The 26,602-nt window shown below is 40.3% G+C and overlaps 1 protein-coding gene across 1 annotated transcript; it reads right to left on the bottom strand.

Moving 5' to 3' along the window:
- Positions 1–110: 110 nt before the first annotated feature.
- Positions 111–26,001, bottom strand: mettl17 (methyltransferase like 17). The gene is made up of 14 exons (XM_034165380.1): positions 25,746–26,001; positions 22,188–22,329; positions 21,606–21,755; positions 21,412–21,499; positions 15,511–15,592; positions 10,877–10,950; positions 10,702–10,796; positions 10,540–10,610; positions 10,075–10,182; positions 4,928–4,996; positions 4,767–4,817; positions 2,036–2,128; positions 1,044–1,249; positions 111–212 (listed from the first exon to the last, which is right to left on the bottom strand). The coding sequence occupies exons 1-14, from the start codon at positions 25,812–25,814 to the stop codon at positions 119–121; spliced, it is 1,392 nt and encodes a 463-aa protein (XP_034021271.1). The 5' UTR covers positions 25,815–26,001; the 3' UTR covers positions 111–118.
- Between the last annotated feature and the right edge of the window lie 601 nt (positions 26,002–26,602).

Genomic DNA, 26,602 nt, shown 5'->3' with positions numbered 1-26,602 from the left:
GATGAAAAAAAGGAGTCTGTGGTCATTTATTTTTGTTGCATGTTTGATTCTCATCTCTGTGTTGTGGTAAAATTCCAGACTTTCAACAATGTTTGAAATCCTCCGTCTTGTTGAATCTTTACTCTGAATCAGACTCAACGTCGCCTTCGACTTCCTTCATGACTGGGAGTTGATCTCCCCAGTCGCTGGTCCGGGCGCAGCGGTACACCTCTCTGACAAAGAACAAAACCAAAGATTTTTTTTTAGCAAAATGTACAAAAGGATGACAAAATTATTTTATGGGAGCAAGAAATTCCAATTTCCAGCCCAGTAATTCTGGAAAAACTTTCCAACTCCCACTTTGATTTTATATTATTTCCCAAAATACTTTTGAGTACATTGTGCTGCTTTGGTAATGTCATCGTGATGTGTTTTCAGCACATCGCTGCCAAAACAATCAAATCTTTCTTATTCTTAAAGCGGTATAATGGACTTTGACACCATCTAGCCAGAAAGGTGTCAGGTTGTAAATGACCTAATATGTTCTCTAGAAGGTTGCGGGTCCCATGATGCAGGAAAATCCATGTTTATGCAAGACTAGAGTTCTTGGTGAAATTTTATTGCACCTGCATTAATGGTAAATGTCCACCAGGTGGAGATATTGCTCCATTTCAAAAACCTTGAGCATAGGCTGCTGTGGGACACAACAAACCTGTTGCTTATAATAGAAGATGCATATTTATGCGTGCGCCCAAGTGCTGCTTCCTGTTCAGCAAAGCAAGTGAGGCAGTGCACCGAACTTAAGCCCAACATATAACACACACACATTTTTATATATATATATATATATATATATATATATATATATATATATATATATATATGCACACACATACACACACCACCAATGGGAATGGTTCACAAACCTAACAGCATTGCCATTTTTGCCATTATGAAACCTTTTATTTTCCCAAACACAAAAACTACATACAAAGATAGAAACATTAACCATGTACATTTTCATTTATGATTTTTGTTGTCTTTTTATGCAAAGGCAGTTTTACCTGCTGTTTTTTCGAGCCGTCACCACCTTGTGTTGCAGCTGTCCGTCGGCGCAGCACATGTGACAGTGGACGTGTCTCGACCTGCGCAGCACCGGAGCGATCAGCCTGGCCCAGACCACGCTGCTGCTTTTTACCTCCGAGGGGTCTGAGGGTTCAGAGCGAGCTACGATCAGGTAGCTGAACTTCTCTGTCTGACGATCTCTGCGCTGGAGACACAAACACATCAGTCTGGAATCTGAACTTTACAAACCTCAGATCTACATCACTGATGGGAGAGAGGACTGATTTTGTTGGTTACGTCCTGTCAGTGTGTGTTGTCATTTCGGCTGATCCCGTCTCAGGACGGTGTCGCCGCAGTGGATACAGCCAGATCCGCATTGTAAATGGCACAAGTTTTATGCCGAATGCTCTTCCTGACGCAAATCTAGTTTCACCCGAAGAAACACACACAGCCGCTGGTGTATTCCGAAAAGAGGTCTCCCATCCAAGTACTAACCAGAAGCTGCACTGCTTAGCTTCTGAGATCTGATGGGATCAGACTGACACCGAGCAGACTGGCTGCTGGCTACGTTCTGTCAAACCAGATAAAGCGGCAGAGCCTGGACTTGGTGAGTGCGTTTTTGGGTCCATAAGAATTTAATGACTTCCCCTCCCCACCCCTGGTGACCATGCAAGCAGTGTGAGGGGAGCCACCAAGACCCCCATGACAACAAGGTGTCACGGGCTTCTGTGGCTGTGACTGAAGAAACTGTGCACAGCTCAGATTTCACGGTAAATTACATTAGATATGATTATGTAGATGCCTTTTCATTCTTGTCACTTTTTAAGTTGGGAATTTTTAGCATTTAGATACTCCTGATTAATTGTTGCAGATTTCTGACAGACACTTTCTCTTCTGCACAGGGAGGAGATCTCGTTGTTTTGCCAAAGTCGGGTCAGTAAACTGATGTTTGTGGAATGGGCGGTGTGACCGTTGGGAGCGGTGCCGTTACCCCCGGCAGTGGCAGAGGGTGGTAGTGCTGCTGAAAGTTACAGGGGACGACGTGCTCCTGCATCAGTTTGGGACACGTCAGCTCATGAGGACACTGAAAGACCAAGACACAAGAGTCAGGACGACATTACACACAACTGAGAGTAATTACCTATATTAGAAATTATTCTGGTGATTAACTTTATGATTAATCAATTCACAAGCAAGCAACCAACAGAACAAACTTTGAAAAGCAATTTCACCAAATTAACTCGTTTCCAAATGATTTACAAACACAAATCAGAAAAATTTGTGACAGTACGAAAAATGCTAATTAAAAAAATAATTAAACTTCATTTCATTTCTACCTGAGGCCATAATATGGCCATCAGGTATTGCAAAGACTTTGTATCTGTCTGTCTGTGCTCAGCACAAGTCCAGTCCTGTTACTGCCGGAGTCTGCAAATTCACCTGGAACATTCTTGGGACACAGAACTTGGACAAGTCAAGGTCACATTCTTTCTCCACACTCTTTCATTGATTACACAGTCATATGGGCATTTTAGCATTGGATTATATTTTTAATACACATCCATTGCTGCATTTAAGGCCTGAACACATTCCAAAAAAAAAAAAAAAAAAGATACTACCACTTTTGTAATGTTTCCATTCTGTCTCAGAACACTAAGATGTTTTGGAGTTGAGGATACCAAGCAATGAAGTGTTTCTGGTGTTATTTTGTTCCATTCTTCCTGCAAACACATCATCACTGTTACTTTTTCATTTCAAAATTCACCACACATTCTTTACTGGAGGCAGATCAGGACTGCAGGCAGGCCAGTTCAATACCTGAAGCTGCTTCTGCAGCTGTGCCTTTGTAATGTGTGCAGAATGTGGTTTTGTATTGTCCCTTTTTGGACGTCCCAAAAAAATGTCTCCTTGAAGGCAGTGTACCTTTCTGCATTAATACTGGCGTCACAAAAATGTCAATGACCTTTGCCAAGGTCATTGACAACCCCAGACCATGACATCCTGGCTTCTGGACTTGTAGCTGATAACGCTCGAGATGGTCCTTTCCATCTTTGGTCCACAGCACCCATTTTTCCCCATAAAGATGTGGGCCAATATTCACAAAGCACCCTGACGCTAAAAGTAGCGCATAGTGATGTCATTCAAAGAAAAATCTTAGCATTCCTCCATTTCTTAGATCTTTCTTAGAATTTTCCCTTGGTAAAATAAAAGTTATTCACAAGGCACCTTAGGCCTTAAAAGAGTTCCTAAGGTCTCTGGCTACGGGAAAACATTCATACAATTATTAATATCAATCTCTGCTCTTGCTTTGGACTGCAGCATGTACCAGCGCTTCTCACACTTGCCGTTTATACGCAATTACCAGCGTGGAGAGTAAACTTAACAATAAGCTAATCAATCGGCATGTGAATGAGGCATGTTCAAACATTTTGAAGCTGTGTAACAATTCATTTAATTGTGCTGCGTTTCATCATCATAACATTAAATTATTTTCACAATGACATTTCTTATAGTTGAGTTTACTGTCCATTCATAGCTAGGAGCACGGAGAGCATTAGTTTTTTCTTCTTGGCCGTTTTTTGACAACACAGGTCTTAGAGGACCGCGTCATACCTAGCAACATGGTCAACCCCGCCTCCTCACAAAGATAAAAGTTTCTGTCCCCTCCTTGCTCAAAGTTTCTCTTAGACACTTCCTGGATCACTCTTAGCCTAAAGATTTGGGCTCATATCCGCAAAGCACTTCGAGGTCCTCTCAAAGAGCTCCGAACTCAGCCTAAAAATTCCTGGCAAGGAATCTTAGCCTAAGAGTGAGCCAGGAGGTGTCTGAGAGCAACTCTGTGCAAGGGGGAGACAGAAACTGCGATCTTTGTGAGGAGGCGGGGTTGACTCTGTAGTCCTCTAAGAGGAGTAGAAGATCCACTTAAGTTCCACTTAAGCTTCATCATTTAATGGTATTATATGCACTGTAGCGGGAGAAATGTGCAAATGCTCATTTTATTCCTCTTCTCATGCATTTGTTGACCAATTGGAGGTCCTCTGCCAATCTCTGCTTATCAAATAATCAACATTTTGATTAGCATCACCTGATAACATCCCCCGTTTGAAACAAAGTCATTATTAATTTTTTTTAACCTTATTACTAGCCTGAAATGGCCCCATCTCACATTTCTTTGGAGAAATAGATTTTGTTTTTTCATTTGCAATTTCCATATGTCTCAACTTTTTCTGATTTGGTGTCTTACTTGTTTTCCTGTTTATTCGAGATAACCTGTTTTTAAAATGTGTCACACTGTTGAACTTGTTTAAACTGGTTTCAAACCACTTGAAAAATCCTTTAATCCTCTAATCCACAAGCAGTTTTTGGGTGTTCTTTAACCGGTCACATTTTGAATGACTGAATGAATGAATGATTTATTCAGCACGCACGAACAAAATCTCTCATTTACAAAAAAAAAAAAAAAAATCACTCACTGGGCTCATTTTTCACTCCACCTGCACCTTGATGGAAACAATCCAATCATTCCGTTCAACTTTTTCTGATTTGGGGTTGTAAATTCTGACATTTGAGAAAAAGAACAATTTGGCCTTGTGTCTTGATAATTGATCTACAAGATTCATTGATTATCAACATAAGTGATGGTTGTTCTTTGGGTAATTGGCTTATTGTTGAACTGAATGATCTTTCAGTAATATTTTAAACCAGTAAACTGTTTGACTTACAGGAGCAAAAACAGATGGCGCTCTGGTATCATGGATGATCTTCTCTTGTTTCTAAAGTTTGAGAAACATCAGCCATGAGGCTGCTGGAAAATATGTTTTCACAACACAAACATGCACATGTAGAGAAGTCTAACGTCAGCACTTCGACTTGATCAGCAGACCTTCAGTAAAGTGTCTCTGGCCTCCATGAGTATCTGATGGCCCTCTTTTGTCCCATTTTCCACCAACACCTACATGAAAAACATAATCACATGTCAATCATCAAGAGAAAAGTCATTTTTAATCACAGATTTTAAAATGGCACAAAGAAAAACGAGCTAACATCTGTCCGACAATGAAAACAGTACACCAGCGTTGCCAGATCTCCAGAGAGAATCAAGCTGCCATGTCTGAGGAAAAAAGTCCCAAAGAAACTACTTGCAAATAGCAATGAGGCTGCTCAATTTACAACCCCAATTCCAATGAAGTTAGGACGTTGTGTAAAATGTAAATAAAAACAGAATACAATGATTTGCAAATCCTCTTCAACCTATATTCAATTGAATATCCAATCTAATTTATTTGTAGAGCACATTTAAAAAAACAAGTTTGACCAAAGTGCTGTACAAAGACATAAATAATCACATGGTAAATAACAGTGGCAACAATCTAAGTTTTTAAAACAGTAAAATCATCAACCCTCTAGTCAAAAGCCAAAGAAAACAAATATGTTTTAAGGTGAGATTTAAAGACTAGAGGTGAATCCGCCTGCCTGATACAGAGAGGCAGGTCATTCCACAATCTGGGACCAACAACAGAGAAAGCTCTATCATCTCTAAGTTTGAGCTTGGTCTGACCAACTACAAGCAGAGCTTGATCTTGTGACCTAAGAGAACATGATGGAGAATAAAACACGAGCAGGTCAGACAAATACTGTGGGGCAAGATCACTGAGACATTTAAAAACAAACAAGAAAATTTTAAAATCAATACGATAACAAACTGGCAGCCAGTGAAGGGAAGAAAGAACGGGTCACACTTCCGGAATCCAGTCAAAATAGTCCAACAGTTTATGGACTACTTTTTCCACACAGTTGTTCACAAAGTGGTGATCCTCACCCCATCTTTGCTTGTGAATGGCTGAGACTTTTGGAGATGCTCATTTTATACCCAATCATGACACTCACAATTAGTGTCCTCAGTTCCCAAATGCATATTGAGTGTTGTCAGAAGGAAAGCTGATGTAACACAGTGGTAAACATACCACTGTCCCAGCTTTTTTGAAACGTGTTGCAGGCATCCATTTCAAAATGAGCAAATATTTGCACAAAAACAATAAAGTTTATCAGTTTGAACATTAAATATCTTGTCTTTCTGGTGTATTCAATTGAATATACAGTAGTGTTCAGAATAATAGTAGTGCTATGTGACTAAAAAGATTAATCCAGGTTTTGAGTATATTTCTTATTGTTACATGGGAAACAAGGTACCAGTAGATTCAGTAGATTCTCACAAATCCAACAAGACCAAGCATTCATGATATGCACACTCTTAAGGCTATGAAATTGGGCTATAAAGCATTGGAGATCATTGTAGATGAACAGCTTATAATTTTTTGCACCTGCGTATAAGTTTTCCCCTCTCCAATCAACTTTTTAATCAAACTACGCTGTTCTTCTGAACAATGTCTTGAATGAAAGCCTGAGGAAAATGGGACAAAGAGAAAAGCATGTTCAACAGGTGCTGGCTTCATCCTTAAATAGGGGACACCTGATTCACACCTGTTTGTTCCACAAAATTGACGAACTCACTGACTGAATGCCACATTACTATTATTGTGAACACCCCCTTTTATACTTTTTTGTTTTTACTAATAGTCCAATTTCATAGCCTTAAGAGTGTGCATATCATGAATGCTTGGTCTTGCTGAATTTGTGAGAATCTACTGAATCTACTGGTACCTTGTTTCCCATGTAACAATGAGAAATATACTCAAAACCTGGATTAATCTTTTTAGTCACATAGCACTACTACACAATACGTCAGACTCAGTAACTGCACCTCAGACACAGTGATCAGCAGCACTGGAGCACCACAAGGAACTGTGCTCTCTCCAGCTCTGTTCACTCTGTACACATCAGACTTCAATTACAACTCGGAGTCGTGCCACATGCAGACGTTTTCAGACAACACTGCTATTGTGGGATGTGTGCGAGAGGGACAGGAAACAGAGTACAGGGACCTGATACAGGACTTTGTGGAGTGGTGCAAATCCAACCACCTGCAGCTGAACATTGCCAAAACAAAGGAGATGGTAGTGGACTTCAGAAGGTCCGGGCCCACTCTGCAGCCAGTCTCCATTGAGGGGGTTGATGTGGAGGTGGTCCAGACTTACAAATATCTGGGGACACTTATGGATGATAGATTGGACTGGTCAGCCAATACTGACACCCTCTACAGGAAGGGACAGAGCAGACTGTACTTCCTGAGGAGGTTAGGGTCCTTCAGGATCTGCCATAAACTCCTGCGAATGTTCTAACAGTCTGAGGTAGCCAGTGTCCTCTTCTCTGGTGGTCTGCTGGGGGAGCAGCATGAAGAGGAGGGACGCCGGGCGACTGGACAGGCTGGTGAGGAAAGCTGGTTTAGTGCTGGGAACAGAGCTGGAGACACTAACATCAGTGGCAGAGAGAAGGACCCTCTGTAAACTGCTGGCCATCATGGACAATGTTGAGCATCCTCTGCACAGCGCCATCATCAGGCAGAGGAGCTCATTCAGCGGCAGACTGCTGTCCCAGTCCTGCCACACGGACAGATTCAGGAAGTCTTTTGTCCCTCAGGCCATCAGACTGTTCAACTCTTCCCATCTCAGTAAGAAATAATCCTGTGACACATCTGTTTGACTTCTTATTGCTTTCTTTTGCACTACCAACACTGTTTACACTGCTTACTTCTTTGCACAACCTACACTGTTCACATTGTGTACTGTTTACATCTGTGCTACCTCCTCACTACTGCACTACTACATTTACTCCTCCGTCATATTCTCTGAGACTGGATGCTGCACTTGCACACAAATTTTATTTTTATTTTTAGTTAGTAGCTTTTATTGATTAGTCCATTTTCTTTTATTTACTTAACCCTACTTTGTGTGTCTGGTGCAGTGTGTGTGTCTTGTCTAATGTGTAAGCTGCTGGATGCCTTGAATTTCCCTCTGGGATCAATAAAGTATCTATCTATTATTATTCTGAACACTACTGTAGGTTGAAGAGGATTTGCAAATCATTGTATTCTGTTTTATTTACATTTTACACAATGTCCCAACTTCATTAGAATTGGGGTTGCAATTAATCTATTATTAATTGATAGTGGTTTCACGTCACGTCACGTTTTCCTGAACTCAATCCCTACAGTGGACTACACAGGTCAATAGAAATGAAAAAGCCACACATTCGTGTTGTGCCTGTTGTATCCATCTTGATCTGTCTGGGCCACCGTACCAGCCAGCACAAAGGCTCCTCGTTGCCAGGAGCACGGCAACTCGACAAAAATACAGCAACACCCAGTTAACTTGCGACTGCAGCAGGGAGATACAGTCAGGTCAGTTCTGGGAGCATGCTCTGCTGCCACACATCAACACTTCCACCACACCACTGAGCCACCCTGAGACCTTGATGCCACCCTTCCAGGCAGGCAACCGGTCCACCACTCAAAAGTAACTGTGCATTTACTGCAGCCAGGTGAAGCATGGATGAGTCCCTGGCCTTCTCCAGCTGCTGAGGCCCTCATCACTGATACATCTACATGTTGGATCATTCACAGGGAAACGCACCACATGACCAAAAAACCTGATTACAGTGTCATTCGAGTGGTACCCAGAGATCTTCCATAGATACCTGCTACCAAAGACATCCAGTCATTGCCTTAGGTTACTGAAAGCGTCCAGGTCAGAAAGCCATACACAGACAGACAGGAAGCACCAAGACCACATCAGCAAAACACTTCTGATGGCCGAGGTCAGAGAGCCATTGAAAGTCTGGATGTTTTTCCTAATCCAGGATAAACACAAACCCAGAAACTCGGATTCCTTTAGTGCAGCAGATAACTGAAACAATCATGCAAATGGTGATAAAAGCATCAAATTCGGCAGAAATACTCCTTAGACGCTCCTCTTTTGAAAAAAACGAATGGCCACTTGACTTTTCAATTGGTGGTCAGGTAGGGGTCAATTGAAGAATTACACAGATGTCAAAATTAAAAGATGCTCCAATCATACTGAAAAATATTCCACATTATTTGCCTGATCATAAAGATTCCAAAAAGGTATAGTTTGGATGGTCTGTGACTGAATTCTATGGAGTTACAGGATAAAAACAGCAAGAATGGTGACAAAGGTCAGTTTCATTTTATACAGGGGTCAAAAGTTAAAGTTGCTCCAATTTTGGTAAAAAGTGATGCAAATTATTGGTTGAGCTAATAGGATTAATAAATGGAATAGTTTTGACAGTGTTGAATGCTTGGTCTCCAAAGTAAAGGTCAAACAAGGTCTATGTCTATTGGATTCTATGACGTGACAAATGTTACCTCGTAACATGATAAGTAAGGATGATGCATGGTCCAAACTATTCCTTTTTAAAACTGTGTTAACTCAACTAGTAATTTGCATCACTTTTTTACCAAAATTGGAGCAACTTTAACTTTTGACCCCTGTACAAACACTGACCTTTGTCACCATTCTTGCTGTTTTTATCCCATAACTCCATAGAATTCAGTTACAGACGGTCCAAACCATACCTTTTTGGAATCTTTATGATCAGGCAAATAATGTGGAATATTTTTCAATATGATTGGAGCATCTTTTAATTTTGACTCCTGTGTATTTCTTCAATTGACCTCTACCTGAATGCAGACTGAAAACTCAAGTGGCCAATCCGTTTTTTTCAAAAGAGGATTGTCTGAGGACTATTTCTGCTGAATTTGATGCTTTTATCACCATTTGCGTGATTCCCCTCTAAATATTCTCTTATCTGCTGCACTATTTCTCTGCTTCTCAAGTGTTGCAATGGAGTATTAACTGAATCAGTAAAGATCGGTGGTACATACAGCAAAGCTGAGCTAAACTTGACCTAATTAGGGGACTGCTGGGCATGGGCAAAGGTACGCACGCTTAAACAGAGCGTCCTCTAGTTATCAAGATGTACAGCACAAGCCCAGACATGTCTTTATACAAGCGCGAGCACAACCCGCAGCATGCAAAATTAACGTGACCCCCCCCCAAATAAGCCCTAAGTCTCTTAAAATAAACAGATCTGGCAACACTGATCCCGACTTACAAGATATGAGCTGGTCTTCCTCCACAGAGTGAAGATGGCTTCTTCACGGTCCTTCCTGTAGGGAATTTCTGAGAGGGTGAAAGCTGCTGTCACCAAATCAAACTGCACCTGAAAAGAGAAACACACGACTATCAGAGCACCTCATAGTGGACATTTACATGCACTGTTACTAAAAACACAGAAAAGGTCCAAGAACTAAAGAAAATAATGTTGTGTTTTGGCCTTGAATGTTCACTCCGGTGTTTCTGTTTGGATCTGGATCCAGGGACAGATCTGGAAGTTGTCTTACTTTACAAATTAATCTGGTTTGGTTCAAAGAACAGCTTGTTGAATGAAAGACCTGTTGTGCCTCAGCAGAAAAAAAGCGCTCTGCTGAGTGCCCCTTTAGTTCATACTATTCCTTCCTCCTCTGTACACAAAATTAAAAAAATGACAAATGGACCATAATTATGAGAAAAGTCTTACCTTTGGAGAGACGGGGAGGAACTGTCTGAAATAGACATGTTTGATGGAAAGTTCAGCTTGTTTATCATCACCTGCACAACAAATCACAAAACATTTGCTGGAAAAGAGAAAAGGAAAAAAAACAGCGTTTTGCTGCAGTAAACAGATGGAAATAAATGCTGCCTTTGAGAAGTCGCTCTGCCAGAGTGTTCATGTGTCCAGAACTATCCACGCACACCTTCTCCTTCAATGTGTCGCCCCAGTGCTGGTGTGCCGCCCTGTCAGACCAAACAAGACGCAGGATTTATCACAACTCAGGCCCAGAACTGATTTAACAGTCACACTGACACAAACTAACCAGACGACGGTTCCCAGCCCTGAACCGAAATCCAGTAGAGAGTAAGGAGCGAAAGAAGGATCTCGCTTCTTTATCTGGGAAGAAAAAGGAAACTGTGTCATTTAGGAAAGAAAAGAACCCTGAGATCTAAAACCTGGCAACAAACTGGGTGTTAGCACCCTGACGTGTGCACGTAGCAGTTCAAACAATTTCTATTAAAGATTTATTGAAAAAGAAGAAACTCATTTGCTGAAACAGTGATTCAATGAATCCTGTAGTGGACAAACAAGAAATTAATCAATCAATCAATCAATTTTTTTTTATATAGCGCCAAATCACAACAAACAGTTGCCCCAAGGCGCTTTATATTGTAAGGCAAGGCCATACAATAATTATGTAAAACCCCAACGGTCAAAACGACCCCCTGTGAGCAAGCACTTGGCTACAGTGGGAAGGAAAAACTCCCTTTTAACAGGAAGAAACCTCCAGCAGAACCAGGCTCAGGGAGGGGCAGTCTTCTGCTGGGACTGGTTGGGGCTGAGGGAGAGAACCAGGAAAAAGACATGCTGTGGAGGGGAGCAGAGATCGATCACTAATGATTAAATGCAGAGTGGTGCATACAGAGCAAAAAGAGAAAGAAACAGTGCATCATGGGAACCCCCCAGCAGTCTACGTCTATAGCAGCATAACTAAGGGATGGTTCAGGGTCACCTGATCCAGCCCTAACTATAAGCTTTAGCAAAAAGGAAAGTTTTAAGCCTAATCTTAAAAGTAGAGAGGGTGTCTGTCTCCCTGATCTGAATTGGGAGCTGGTTCCACAGGAGAGGAGCCTGAAGACTGAAGGCTCTGCCTCCCATTCTACTCTTACAAACCCTAGGAACTACAAGTAAGCCTGCAGTCTGAGAGCGAAGCGCTCTATTGGGGTGATATGGTACTACGAGGTCCCTAAGATAAGATGGGACCTGATTATTCAAAACCTTATAAGTAAGAAGAAGAATTTTAAATTCTATTCTAGAATTAACAGGAAGCCAATGAAGAGAGGCCAATATGGGTGAGATATGCTCTCTCCTTCTAGTCCCCGTCAGTACTCTAGCTGCAGCATTTTGAATTAACTGAAGGCTTTTTAGGGAACTTTTAGGACAACCTGATAATAATGAATTACAATAGTCCAGCCTAGAGGAAATAAATGCATGAATTAGTTTTTCAACATCACTCTGAGACAAGACCTTTCTGATTTTAGAGATATTGCGTAAATGCAAAAAAGCAGTCCTACATATTTGTTTAATATGCGCTTTGAATGACATATCCTGATCAAAAATGACTCCAAGATTTCTCACAGTATTACTAGAGGTCAGGGTAATGCCATCCAGAGTAAGGATCTGGTTAGACACCATGTTTCTAAGATTTGTGGGGCCAAGTACAATAACTTCAGTTTTATCTGAGTTTAAAAGCAGGAAATTAGAGGTCATCCATGTCTTTATGTCTGTAAGACAATCCTGCAGTTTAGCTAATTGGTGTGTGTCCTCTGGCTTCATGGATAGATAAAGCTGGGTATCATCTGCGTAACAATGAAAATTTAAGCAATACCGTCTAATAATACTGCCTAAGGGAAGCATATATAAAGTGAATAAAATTGGTCCTAGCACAGAACCTTGTGGAACTCCATAATTAACTTTAGTCTGTGAAGAAGATTCCCCATTTACATGAACAAATTGTAATCTATTAGACAAATATGATTCAAACCACCGCAGCGCAGTGCCTTTAATACCTATGGCATGCTCTAATCTCTGTAATAAAATTTTATGGTCAACAGTATCAAAAGCAGCACTGAGGTCTAACAGAACAAGCACAGAGATGAGTCCACTGTCCGAGGCCATAAGAAGATCATTTGTAACCTTCACTAATGCTGTTTCTGTACTATGATGAATTCTAAAACCTGACTGAAACTCTTCAAATAGACCATTCCTCTGCAGATGATCAGTTAGCTGTTTTACAACTATCCTTTCAAGAATTTTTGAGAGAAAAGGAAGGTTGGAGATTGGCCTATAATTAGCTAAGATAGCTGGGTCAAGTGATGGCTTTTTAAGTAATGGTTTAATTACTGCCACCTTAAAAGCCTGTGGTACATAGCCAACTAACAAAGATAGATTGATCATATTTAAGATCGAAGCATTAAATAATGGTAGGGCTTCCTTGAGCAGCCTGGTAGGAATGGGGTCTAATAAACATGTTGATGGTTTGGATGAAGTAACTAATGAAAATAACTCAGACAGAACAATCAGAGAGAAAGAGTCTAACCAAATACCGGCATCACTGAAAGCAGCCAAAGATAACGATACGTCTTTGGGATGGTTATGAGTAATTTTTTCTCTAATAGTTAAAATTTTGTTAGCAAAGAAAGTCATGAAGTCATTACTAGTTAAAGTTAATGGAATACTCAGCTCAATAGAGCTCTGACTCTTTGTCAGCCTGGCTACAGTGCTGAAAATAAACCTGGGGTTGTTCTTATTTTCTTCAATTAGTGATGAGTAGAAAGATATCCTAGCTTTACGGAGGGCTTTTTTATAGAGCAACAGACTCTTTTTCCAGGCTAAGTGAAGATCTTCTAAATTAGTGAGACGCCATTTCCTCTCCAACTTACGGGTTATCTGCTTTAAACTACGAGTTTGTGAGTTATACCACGGAGTCAAACACTTCTGATTTAAAGCTCTCTTTTTCAGAGGAGCTACAGCATCCAAAGTTGTCTTCAATGAGGATGTAAAACTATTGACGAGATACTCTATCTCCCTTACAGAGTTTAGGTAGCTACTCTGCACTGTGTTGTTATATGGCATTAGAGAACATAAAGAAGGAATCATATCCTTAAACCTAGTTACAGCGCTTTCTGAAAGACTTCTAGTGTAATGAAACTTATTCCCTACTGCTGGGTAGTCCATCAGAGTAAATGTAAATGTTATTAAGAAATGATCAGACAGAAGGGAGTTTTCAGGGAATACTGTTAAGTCTTCTATTTCCATACCATAAGTCAGAACAAGATCTAAGATATGATTAAAGTGGTGGGTGGACTCATTTACTTTTTGAGCAAAGCCAATAGAGTCTAATAATAGATTAAATGCAGTGTTGAGGCTGTCATTCTCAGCATCTGTGTGGATGTTAAAATCGCCCACTATAATTATCTTATCTGAGCTAAGCACTAAGTCAGACAAAAGGTCTGAAAATTCACAGAGAAACTCACAGTAACGACCAGGTGGACGATAGATAATAACAAATAAAACTGGTTTTTGGGACTTCCAATTTGGATGGACAAGACTAAGAGACAAGCTTTCAAATGAATTAAAGCTCTGTCTGGGTTTTTGATTAATTAATAAGCTGGAATGGAAGATTGCTGCTAATCCTCCGCCCCGGCCCGTGCTACGAGCATTCTGACAGTTAGTGTGACTCGGGGGTGTTGACTCATTTAAACTAACATATTCATCCTGCTGTAACCAGGTTTCTGTTAGGCAGAATAAATCAATATGTTGATCAATTATTATATCATTTACCAACAGGGACTTAGAAGAGAGAGACCTAATGTTTAATAGACCACATTTAACTGTTTTAGTCTGTGGTGCAGTTGAAGGTGCTATATTATTTTTTCTTTTTGAATTTTTATGCTTAAATAGATTTTTGCTGGTTATTGGTAGTCTGGGAGCAGGCACCGTCTCTACGGGGATGGGGTAATGAGGGGATGGCAGGGGGAGAGAAGCTGCAGAGAATTAATTAATTAATTAATTAATTAATTAATTAATTAAATCACTTACCAAATTAATCACTTACTATTCTGATAAATGATTAAATTATTTGTTAAGCAAAAATGCCAACATTTCTCTCCGGACCACCATCTGAAATATCCCAATTTGCTCAAGTTCCCAGGAAATATGATGAAGATTGTTTCATTATTTTATGACACGTTGTACAATAAACAGTTTATGGGTGTGCTCAACCCCCCCTCATTTTTTCACTGCACCTGCAAGTCCTGCACCTCTGTGGGAATCATGGCCAGAATTAGGTAGAATTTAAAAAGGTGTAGTAATAGTTACAATTTCATCAATCAGATGGGAAGGAAAAAGCAAGGTGACTTTCTTTGATCATTTATTTGATAGAAATAGAAAAAAAAAGGAGGAAGCAGACGATTATACACAGCCCACGTGTCACTAACACTGGGGGAAAAGGGGAGAACTCTCTATCGAGAGAGAGAGAGAGAGTTATCAGCAGTTAATTAAGGCTTGCAAAATTATTTTTTATGTAACAGAATCTGGATTGAGCAAAGGTCTGCTTTTTTTTTTTTGGTGCAAATTTTTAAATAAGACTAGTACACCAGATATATTTTTACTACTTTAAGCTTTGTTTTGGTTATTTTTCCCGATGGACGTGTTCAATGCACGATTAGTTCAAGCACAGCTGGAAATTTGCATTTCCAATGATAACTTCTGTTTTATACAGATTTTGGCTGTGATGTAATTTTGGTGATTTTGGTAAAGAAAATACACAATTCAAACTTCTCGGCAGGTTGTGGGATCTAAAGGATTAATTAATTGAAATAAATAAATAAAAATAATGAAGACAACCTTCAACTGTCTTTGGGAAAAGCTTTGTTTTGGGCCGTCTGTCCGTACCTCATTCAGAGCCCTCATCACCGCCGCGTACCCTCCGGCCAGCCGAGCAGCCATGTACAACATGCTGAGCTCCTCATCATACCTGAAACACAATGTCGGCAGCATGTGAACGCACCATCATCCTGAGTCAAATAAAGAGAAGAACCTCCAGATACAAGCTCCAAAATCAAAGTGAAACACCTGCTGTTCTTTTTGTGCCCTTTGCTCAAAGGATTATAAAAGACAATTGATTTGCATCCAAAAAGGCTAAAGTTCCTTCAGCATTCCACAATGACCTTTTTGGTGTCTGAAGATGATTTGATGCAGATTCGCTAAATCGACATCATTACGTGGACACTTCCGGGTGTTCATAGTCTTAACAGCTTCAATCATGTTCAAACATCTTTAAATGGAAGCGATCGAAGATGAGTGAGTGAGTCCAGCTTGATACTTGTTTGTGCTTCATCTGGGTAAAAAACTGAATCAAAAGCAGTATCTGTTGCGGTTCTGGCTGAGAACGCAGCCGGGCGCAGCTTTACATTTGTTTTCCAGTGAATTGCCAGATTTGCATTTTATAAGCCAGCCCGTTGCCAGGTCTGCACAGCCTGACAGGAGGCATGCTGGAGTCAGCCGTTTCATCCCGTTTTTGCAACTTGTTCTGGATGGTGGGGGATTGTAATAGAACGGTGCTGTGTGGAACAGGGTGTAAGATTCAGCAAGGTAGCTGGAAACATTCCTCAGAGATGTTGGGCCAAACTGATATGACGGCATCACGCAGTAACCCATTTAACCAGTCTGCCCATTCTCCTCTGACTTCTGACCTCAACAAGACATTTTTGTCCACACTGGACAGCTTCTCTTTTTCAGAAAATTGTCTGTAAACCACTAGAGATGTCTGGGTGTGAAAATCCCAGCAGATAAGCCGTTTCTGAAATACTCAGACCAGTCCGCATACTGTAAGCTATGAATAAAAACATCTATATACATAAAGGGCTAACTCTGTCTGTCTGTCCGGGATAAACTCCCAAACTCTAGTATGTAGCACCTGACTGTTAAGCACCTGACTGTCCTGTACAAACCAGTTTGCCTTCCTGTCTGAATACATTCATTTTATGTTTGTAAAATTACAATTTAAAAACAGTGAAATACACCACTACCTCAGTTTTGATTCATTGATATTTACATTTACTGTTACCTTCCTTTTGTGTGTAATTTTGTTAGAAATTTGATTGCAAAACAAAGTCTGCATGAAGGACTTCAAATGTGTTTGTCTTTTAACCAAGTATTTCCACTTAGTTTGGGGAGTCCACCTCTTATAGTTCTACTAGACAAACTTTAGCCCATTAACTATTATATTTACAACCCCTGGCAAAAATTATGGAATCACCGGCCTCGGAGGATGTTCATTCAGTTGTTTAATTTTGTAGAAAAAAAGCAGATCACAGACATGACACAAAACTAAAGTCATTTCAAATGGCAACTTTCTGGCTTTAAGAAACACTATAAGAAATCAGGAAAAAAAAAAAATTGTGGCAGTCAGTAACGGTTACTTTTTTAGACCAAGCAGAGGGAAAAAAAAATATGGAATCACTCAATTCTGAGGAAAAAATTATGGAATCATGAAAAACAAAAGAACGCTCCAACACATCACTAGTATTTTGTTGCACCACCTCTGGCTTTTATAACAGCTTGCAGTCTCTGAGGCATGGACTTAATGAGTGACAAACAGTACTCTTCATCAATCTGGCTCCAACTTTCTCTGATTGCTGTTGCCAGATCAGCTTTGCAGGTTGGAGCCTTGTCATGGACCATTTTCTTCAACTTCCACCAAAGATTTTCGATTGGATTAAGAGCCGGACTATTTGCAGGCCATGACATTGACCCTATGTGTCTTTTTGCAAGGAATGTTTTCACAGTTTTTGCTCTATGGCAAGACGCATTATCATCTTGAAAAATGATTTCATCATCCCCAAACATCCTTTCAATTGATGGGATAAGAAAAGTGTCCAAAATATCAACGTAAACTTGTGCATTTATTGATGATGTAATGACAGCCATCTCCCCAGTGCCTTTACCTGACATGCAGCCCCATAATCATTAATGACTGTGGAAATTTACGTGTTCTCTTCAGGCAGTCATCTTTATAAATATCATTGGAACGGCACCAAACAAAAGTTCCAGCATCATCACCTTGCCCAATGCAGATTTGAGATTCATCACTGAATATGACTTTCATCCAGTCATCCACAGTCCACGATTGCTTTTCCTTAGCCCATTGTAACCTTGTTTTTTTTCTGTTTAGGTGTTAATGATGGCTTTCGTTTAGCTTTTCTGTATGTAAATTCCATTTCCTTTAGGTGGTTTCTTACAGTTCGGTCACAGACATTGACTCCAGTTTCCTTCCATTCGTTCCTCATTTGTTTTGTTGTGCATTTTCGATTTTTGAGACATACTGCTTTAAATTTTCTGTCTTGATGCTTTGTCTTCCTTGGTCTACAAGTATGTTTGCCTTTAACAACCTTCCCATGTTGTTTGTATTTGGTCCAGAGTTTAGACACAGCTGACTGTGAACAACCAACATCTTTTGCAAAATTGCGTGATGATTTACCCTCTTTTAAGAGTTTGATAATCCTCTTCTTTGTTTCAATTGACATCTCTCGTGTTGGAGCCATGATTCATGTCAGTCCACTTGGTGCAACAGCTCTCCAAGGTGTGATCACTCCTTTTTAGATGCAGACCAACGAGCAGATCTGATATGATGCAGGTGCAGATGCAGGTGTTAGTTTTGGGAATGAAAATTTACAGGGTGATTCCATAATTTTTTCCTCAGAATTGAGTGAGTCCATATTTTTTTCCTCTGCTTGGTCTAAAAAAGTAACCGTTACTGACTGCTACAATTTTTTTCCTGATTTCTTATAGTGTTTCTTAAAGCCAGAAAGTTGCCATTTGAAATGACTTTAGTTTTGTGTCATGTCTGTGATCTGCTTTTTTTCTACAAAATTAAACAACTGAATGAACATCCTCCGAGGCCGGTGATTCCATAATTATTGCCAGGGGTTGTATAAGACATCAGCATTACAAAAACAAATGTTGGGCAACTGTTTTGATTAAAATGACTGGCATTTGGCTTATGTCTAAAAGAGGTTAACCCAGGCAGCGCCGGGTACCCAGCTAGTAAATAAATAAAATAACAAACAAAAACAGCAACTTGTAAGCATCAAAGGTCAAAAATGTTTTGTTTTAGGAAGCTCAAGTCCACTTTTAGTTTTGTGTGAATCTTTTCTAAGTTTGGATAAAGGAACACACACAGGTCTCCGTCTTAAAGAGCTTTATGCACACGGTGAAAGTGCATTTGGGACCGTGTCCAACTCCACTTGACTATTTGCATGGTGCATATACTGAGTGCAAAGTAAGATGCAGGGAGCGAAGGTTTTTTTTTTGGTCGTTAAGTAGACACAGGTATTTCTATAAACCAATCCAAATCTCACATATCAACAGACAGGTGCACCAGAAACTAGTGCAATGCTAGATGGAGAATTCAGAAGTAAGAGGTTTTCTGGTGATAAAAGGGTTTCTGCACACAAAAGTGCTCAAGCAAGGAATTAAACCCGTTCAAATAAAAACACTGTACAAGCCAGCCCGTTGGAGTTTACTATTTTTAATTTATGTTTTTTGTTGAGGTTTGATATGCTAAAGTTCATCTCTGTATACAAATTAGAGCCCAATCAATATGGATTTTTCAGGTGCTGATACAATACCAATATTAGAGGGCGAAAACTTTACCAATATATCTGTCAATATGAACATAAACAGGTAATTATGGCTCACACTTCATTATCAATCAATCAATTTTATTTATATAGCGCCAAATCACAACAGTTGCCCCAAGGCGCTTTATATTGTAAGGCAAAAGCCATACAGTAATTACAGAAAAACCCCAACGGTCAAAACGACCCCCTGTGAGCAAGCACTTGGCGACAGTGGGAAGGAAAAACTCCCTTTTAACAGGAAGAAACCTCCAGCAGAACCAGGCTCAGGGAGGGGCAGTCTTCTGCTGGGACTGGTTGGGGCTGAGGGGAGAGAATCAGGAAAAAGACATGCTGTGGAGGGGAGCAGAGATCAATCACTAATGAGTAAATGCAGAGTGGTGCATACAGAGCAAAAAGAGAAAGAAACACTCAGTGCATCATGGGAACCCCCCAGCAGTCTAAGTCTATAGCAGCATAACTAAGGGATGGTTCAGGGTCACCTGATCCAGCCCTAACTATAAGCTTTAGCAAAAAGGAAAGTTTTAAGCCTAATCTTAAAAGTAGAGAGGGTGTCTGTCTCCCTGATCTGAATTGGGAGCTGGTTCCACAGGAGAGGAGCCTGAAAGATGAAGGCTCTGCCATGAACCATGAACAAATGATAAATATGATTCAAACCACCGCAGCGCAGTGCCTTTAATACCTATGGCATGCTCTAATCTCTGTAATAAAATTTTATGGTCAACAGCATCAAAAGCAGCACTGAGGTCTAACAGAACAAGCACAGAAATGAGTCCACTGTCTGAGGCCATAAGAAGATCATTTGTAACCTTCACTAATGCTGTTTCTGTACTATGATGAATTCTAAAAACCTGACTGAAACTTTTCAAATAGACCATTCCTCTGCAGATGATCAGTTAGCTGTTTTACAACTACCCTTTCAAGAATTTTTGAGAGAAAAGGAAGGTTGGAGATTGGCCTATAATTAACTAAGATAGCTGGGTCAAGTGATGGCTTTTTAAGTAATGGTTTAATTACTGCCACCTTAAAAGCCTGTGGTACATAGCCAACTAATAAAGATAGATTGATCATATTTAAGATGGAAGCATTAATTAATGGTAGGGCTTCCTTGAGCAGCCTGGTAGGAATGGGGTCTAATAGACATGTTGATGGTTTGGAGGAAGTAACTAATGAAAATAACTCGGACAGAACAATCGGAGAGAAAGAGTCTAACCAAATACCAACATTACTGAAAGCAGCCAAAGATAACGATATGTCTTTGGGATGGTTATGAGTAATTTTTTCTCTAATAGTTAAAATTTTATTAGCAAAGAAAGTCATGAAGTCATTACTAGTTAAAGTTAAAGGAATACTCGGCTCAATAGAGCTCTGAATCTTTGTCAGCCTGGCTACAGTGCTGAAAAAAAAACTGGGGTTGTTCTTATTTTCTTCAATTAGTGATGAGTAGTAAGATGTCCTAGCTTTACGGAGGGCTTTTTTATAGAGCAACAGACTCTTTTTCCAGGCTAAGTGAAGATCTTCTAAATTAGTGAGACGCCATTTCCTCTCCAACTTACGGGTTATCTGCTTTAAGCTGTGAGTTTGTGAGTTATACCACAGAGTCAGGCACTTCTGATTTAAGGCTCTCTTTTTCAGAGGAGCTACAGCATCCAAAGTTGTCTTCAATGAGGATGTAAAACTATTGACGAGATAATCTATCTCACTCACAGAGTTTAGGTAGCTACTCTGCACTGTGTTGGTATATGGCATTGGAGAACATAACAAAGAAGGAATCATATCCTTAAACCTAGTTACAAGATGACAACTGCGTCAAAAGAAAAATAACGAAGATACTGGGCAATTCTATGTTAACAAAATTACACTGTCAGCAAAATCTGGACATATTTTAGCTCATTAATAAAAAATTTGCTCAGATTATAATTGCGTTACTAGAGTACTACTTGCACTTCTATGCACTGGGTGCAAAATAGGGCCCACAATGGCAGCAGCTCCCGTGATACATTAGTATTTATCAGTGGAGACAAAAATGTATGTTTTTGTTGTTGTTTTTAAAGTGTACTAATTCTACATATAGACTTAAATGACAAACAGCCATAAAATACAAAGACGATGAGGGTGTTCTTGTATAAAACCAGTGTAATATCAGAAGTGTTACTTCATAGGGGTCCAGTGGTAGGTGGTTCTTCTGAGTTCTGACAGCACTTTTTTCGTGATGCGATCATTCAGTGTTTCGTCGTCTATGTCTGCAGCATAAAGCAGAGGTATGTAAAATCAGCAGCTGTGGGACAAACCAGGTCTTGATCTGCTTCTTGTACATGCTTATATTATATGCTGATTAGTGTGTCGCACCTCCTCCCTTCTGCAGCGCTTCCAGCCAAAGTTCATTCTCCAGACTCTTGGCTTTCTGCTGCAGGTCTGAATCCTCCACTGCTCTTTTTCTGCTCCACAGAAAGTTTGTGAAGCTATCAGCGCGTTCAGGTAGCTGCTTGATTACAGCTCCTGAAGGTTTTGAAGAAAAAGAAGCACATCGTAGACAGGATAAGATGAGAACATGCACAGGCCGTGGGGTCCACTGGCAACAACCCAAACATCTTAACAAACTGAGGGTCCTTGGAAATGGGATTGTAACAGTTAGAAAATTGGGATGCAATAGTTCTAGGCGTATATCTATAAGAGCCCATACGACAGTTTGGCTTAATGTTTCAGCCAATATAATAATTTTTTCTTCTGTTTTATCTGGATACCACAAGATAGCTGATATAAAGAGCTTTATTATAACACATTGGCTCAATTTTAATGTTACAATTCCATTTCATATTTGAGACACCCAACAGCTTCCAAAAAAAACCTTGGCTCGATAAGATTTTTTTTGGGGGGGGGGGGGGGCTACTTAGCCCATGGCCTAATAGTAACTCTCAGATTGAAGCTTACTCTGGATAATGAACTGTGCAGTCTTCTGGAGCTCCACGGGCAGGTGCAGAGTTTTCAGGTTAGTCAGCCCTGGGTGCCTCCTGGGTTTCTCTCCATTAAAGACCTGCGTCTGGACCTGCGGGTTCGCTGATGCACTCATGCTCTGAAAAAGAAAAAGAAATAATGATTTTTTTCATGCCATCCCTTTAATAATGGACACATGAACATCTCCAAGTCAGTTCATGGAGGAGTGGAACAGAGAAGGACTTTTTTGATACGACAGACGTGATCAGTTGTCATACTCTGTAAGTCATGACTGGTGTTCAGCACCCATGCTGTGAAAAGCATCCCCTTCGCAGGAACACGCATTTGAACCTTAAACTCACATTTAACAGCACAGATACACAGTTTGCGCTGAAAAAATGTACACGAATCAATATGAATCTTATTCTGTATCACGTTGTCTCCAGATATGTGGGAGTGAAGAGAATATGTTCATATTCACGAGCACTAATTGGCTGCTTTTGTTTAGTCGGAACGAAGCATCTGCTATTATATTTATTTTATGACGTTTCATCACACATGATGGTGTCTGTTTTAGTGTTTATTTGTTAAAATGATTTTAATTTTATTCACTGATGTTATGAATGAATATGCAGCTTGAATCACTGTGTAACATTTGAGGATGCTGTTGAAATTAGCGTCCATTCCTAGATGTCTGTATATGTATTATATATCTCTATATAATATATTAATGCAGATACAATCCACTTGACGTGGAATTTGGCCAAGCACCTCAAGTGGATTTTGGCTCCTCTAGTGGGTAACTCAGACCACCATGTGGAGAACACACAAGATTTCATGAACAAGATCAAGGACCTTCAGCTGGAGACAGATGAAACTATGGTGTCATTCGATGTGACATCTTTGTTCACCTGCATCCCCACTGCTAAGGCCGTCACAGCTGTGAGGCAGAGGCTGCCGGAGGACGGGTCTCTACCTGAAAGGACCAAACTTACACCAGACCACATCTGCCAACTCTTGGAGATCTGTCTTAACACCACGTATTTCCAGTTTAGGGGTAATTACTACAGGCAGATCCACGGTTGTGCGATGGGGTCTCCGGTATCCCCCATTGTGGCCAATCTGTACATGGAGCTAGTGGAGAAGAGACACATGGGTTAAAATTAGAGCCCGACCGATATGGATGTTTTGAGGCCGATGCCGATAACGACATTTGGATGAAAAAAAATGCTGATAATTTATAAATCGGCTGATTTGCCAATAGCAGATAAATCAGCCAATATTATTATTATTTATTTTAAATGAATAAAATGTTCTTTTTTGGACCCTTAACAAAAAAGGTATAAGCTAAAAGCTGAAGCTTTGTCCTCATATTGATTAACTTTATAACAGAAGAATTTTCAAGTTCAAAAAACATGCAATAAAGAATTAAACCTTTGTGAAATTAGCAAATAGATATCCTTAAAAAGAGTTGTGAAATACATCTGATCTTGTACCTCTTGTTGTTGTAACTTTGGATATAGGTTCAGGATAAGGATATAGATCCTTATAAACTTACTTGTATGCTTTTGTCAGCCGAACAGTGCAGTGTGATGGCGAACTACAGGGGCCGGTGAAGTACACATTTTAGCAGGGGTGTAAACAGCTCTCAGTTGAATGGAGTCAGAGCTCCATCTACTGGACAAATGGTGCAAGGACATTTTACATTGCCGACACAAACATTATTTCAGTAACTGTTCTGTTTATGAGAAATTATCAGGGTTCTATCGGCAAAATTTCGGCCCATAGTGAGTACTTTGAAAAGGGCTTATATTGGCTGATAATATTGGCCGGCCGACATATCGGTCGGGCTCTAGTTAAAATCAAGCAACAGGAAGTTGAGGACTTTACAGAGCACATCAACTCGGTGGACTCCAATATCAAGTTCACACGTAAGGATGCCAGAAACAATCATTTAGCCTTCTTGGACTGTGATGTTACGATTGGAGAGAACAGGCAGCTCCAGACAGGGGTTTACAGAAAACCCACTCACACTGACCAATATCTGCTTTTTGGCTCAAACCACCCCCTTGAACACAAGCTCGGGGTGATCAGGACTCTTCAACACAGAGCCCTATAGGTGCCCACAACTACAGAGGGAAGGGCTAAAGAACAACAACTTGTCCGGAAAGCCCTCACAGTATGTGGGTAAGTCCCAGAGAACAAAGAGACCAGACAGACAGGAGACGGAGACAAGAAGAGGAGTGTCAAGAAGAGGAGTGTCTCTCCCTTATTTAGCAGGAGTAGGGGAAAAACTACAGAGGATCTTAAGACAGCACAAAATCCCAGTTTACTTTAAACCTGTCAGCACCTTGAGACAGAAATTAGTTCATCCTAAGGACAGGATCCCTAGTTACAAACAGAGCAATGTAGTGTATTCTATCAGATGTCAGGAAAACTATAATGAATAGGTGAGACGAAGCAGCCGTTGCACAAAAGGCTATACCAGCACTGCAGAGAGGGCGCCAGTGGACCTCAGTCTGCAGTTCATCTCCACCTTAAAGACAGTAACCACACATTTGAGGACAAGGAAGTTAAAATCTTAGCCAGAGAAAAGGTTTGAGAGGGGAGTGAAGGAAGCACTGTATGTGAAACAGTTGAAACCCAGCCTTAACCGGGGAGGGGGTCTGAGACATGCTTTGTCCCGTTTACAATGGGGTACTCAGATCAAAGCAGTTTCACTCTTTTCGCGGTAATGAGTCATTCACGTCATCAGGAGAGGCGTCAGCCCCACCGTTAGGAGGGACAGCTATCCTGTCATTAGGAGGATGCTAACTAGAGTACAATAGGTGCTAATTAGAGCAATTGTTAGTCACTGCCAATAGCAGTCTGCCTCTCGGTAGGAGGGGTCTTGTTAGGTTTAAAACTCCAGCTTTTGCTGGCTTCTGTTTTTTCTTCTCTACAAGAGTCAAGGCATAACTCAGACTACCAGAGCAAGAAATTTAGCTGAGGAAGCTTCTGCGAATAGAAGCAAAACGTCCTCGCGTCAAGAAACCCAGTCCAGTCGAAGATTCATGCTTCTCTACTACTCTCCCCAGTGGGAGGAAAAAAGCCATTGTCACGAGCGCCACTAGGTTAGCTTATTACAAGCTAAAAGTGGATGCTCTCCTTATGGCCGAACAACTGTCCAGTTTCTGTGTATTCTGTGTTAGTGCGCGCCCGCGGCCGACATGCTTAATGAATTCCTGCTCAAAAAGTAGTTCCCAGATAATTGTGATATATTCCTGTGAGATAATGAATATATCTCATCTAAATCAATTTACCAAAATTTACCAGTAATAAAATTAGAAAGATAACTGAAGTTTTAAGAGTGGCCATAATAAATACTAAAGAAACTTAAAAGTTTATGAGCAACTTCACCTGTTATTGCTCAACCACATTATAAACATTGACACAATCAATGGAGTTTGATGCGGAAGAAAAACTGGCTTTTTATACACTGTAAAAATGAGTTTTGATGAGGTGAGAAAGAAGCTAGCTGTAGCTCTTAGCAGAAAATCGTACAAGCATACTCACTCTGCTGATCGTCCTGAAGGAAACAGGCCTCCGACAAAGCGCACACGTCGCACAGCTCAACGGAAACATGACACCGGCTCCAAAACTCTCAGTTACTGTGCTTCAAAACACTGAACTATACTTCAGTGGCTTCAAAACACCAAAAGTTTAAACTTCCATCCACGCGAACACGACGCTAATTATTCCAGCAGCAAAACAATTCCGACCATTCACGAAAACGGAACCTTTAGCGCCGAAGCAGAGTTCCTACAGGGTAAGAAAGAAAGATGTTAAAAAATTATATTTTAAAGATTTTTTTTCAGCTTTATTGTCCAGTTTAAAACATTTTTAAAGTAATCAAAAAGTAATGTTATTTTACTGAGCTATGCTATGTCCATTAAATATTACTGTTTTTAATCGTCTGGGGCCGACGCCGGCATATACAACGGCTGGGACCAAGCGTGACTAAATTATAAGTAACTTTTTAATGATATGAGATAGAAACTTACTTTTTTAAACTTTACTTTTTCTTTTTCTTTTTTTTCTTTTTTTTTTTTTTTTTTTTTGCTGAAAAGTTAACTCCGCAGACTTTCGATCCACCATCGGCCATCTTTGTACTCCTCATAGAAGCTGTGTGATGATGTGCGGAATGTGAGTGTCCAATCGGAATTGGGTCACTGTCACATGGTTTCCAAAATCTGGCGTAAAGCACTACTTACCATATTAATGAGGTGAGGGAGAGGGGCCGCTCCTCAGACTGCAAGAAGCCAAAGTGTGAAATGAAAGCTGCTTGCAGAGTCAGACAGAAGACTCCAAAACACAATAGAAATAGAAATTAGTGATGTGACCTTTGTGTAATAGCAGACAGAAATTGCTTT

Source organism: Thalassophryne amazonica, unplaced genomic scaffold, assembly GCF_902500255.1.
Source record: "Thalassophryne amazonica unplaced genomic scaffold, fThaAma1.1, whole genome shotgun sequence".
Classification (NCBI taxonomy): domain Eukaryota; kingdom Metazoa; phylum Chordata; class Actinopteri; order Batrachoidiformes; family Batrachoididae; genus Thalassophryne; species Thalassophryne amazonica.
This window is presented reverse-complemented; position numbering and strand designations above follow the sequence as displayed.

What these genes read in the sequence shown, in the direction of transcription:
- mettl17 (XM_034165380.1), bottom strand. Translation starts at nt 25,814, where the DNA reads ATGTTTCCGTTGAGCTGTGCGACGTGTGCGCTTTGTCGGAGGCCTGTT. An exon ending in CCTTCAGGACGATCAGCAGA is followed by an intron (nt 22,330 to 25,745) that starts GTGAGTATGCTT and finishes TTTCTTTTTCAG; the next exon opens with AGCATGAGTGCATCAGCGAA. An exon ending in TGATGAGGGCTCTGAATGAG is followed by an intron (nt 10,951 to 15,510) that starts GTACGGACAGAC and finishes TTTTCTTCCCAG; the next exon opens with ATAAAGAAGCGAGATCCTTC.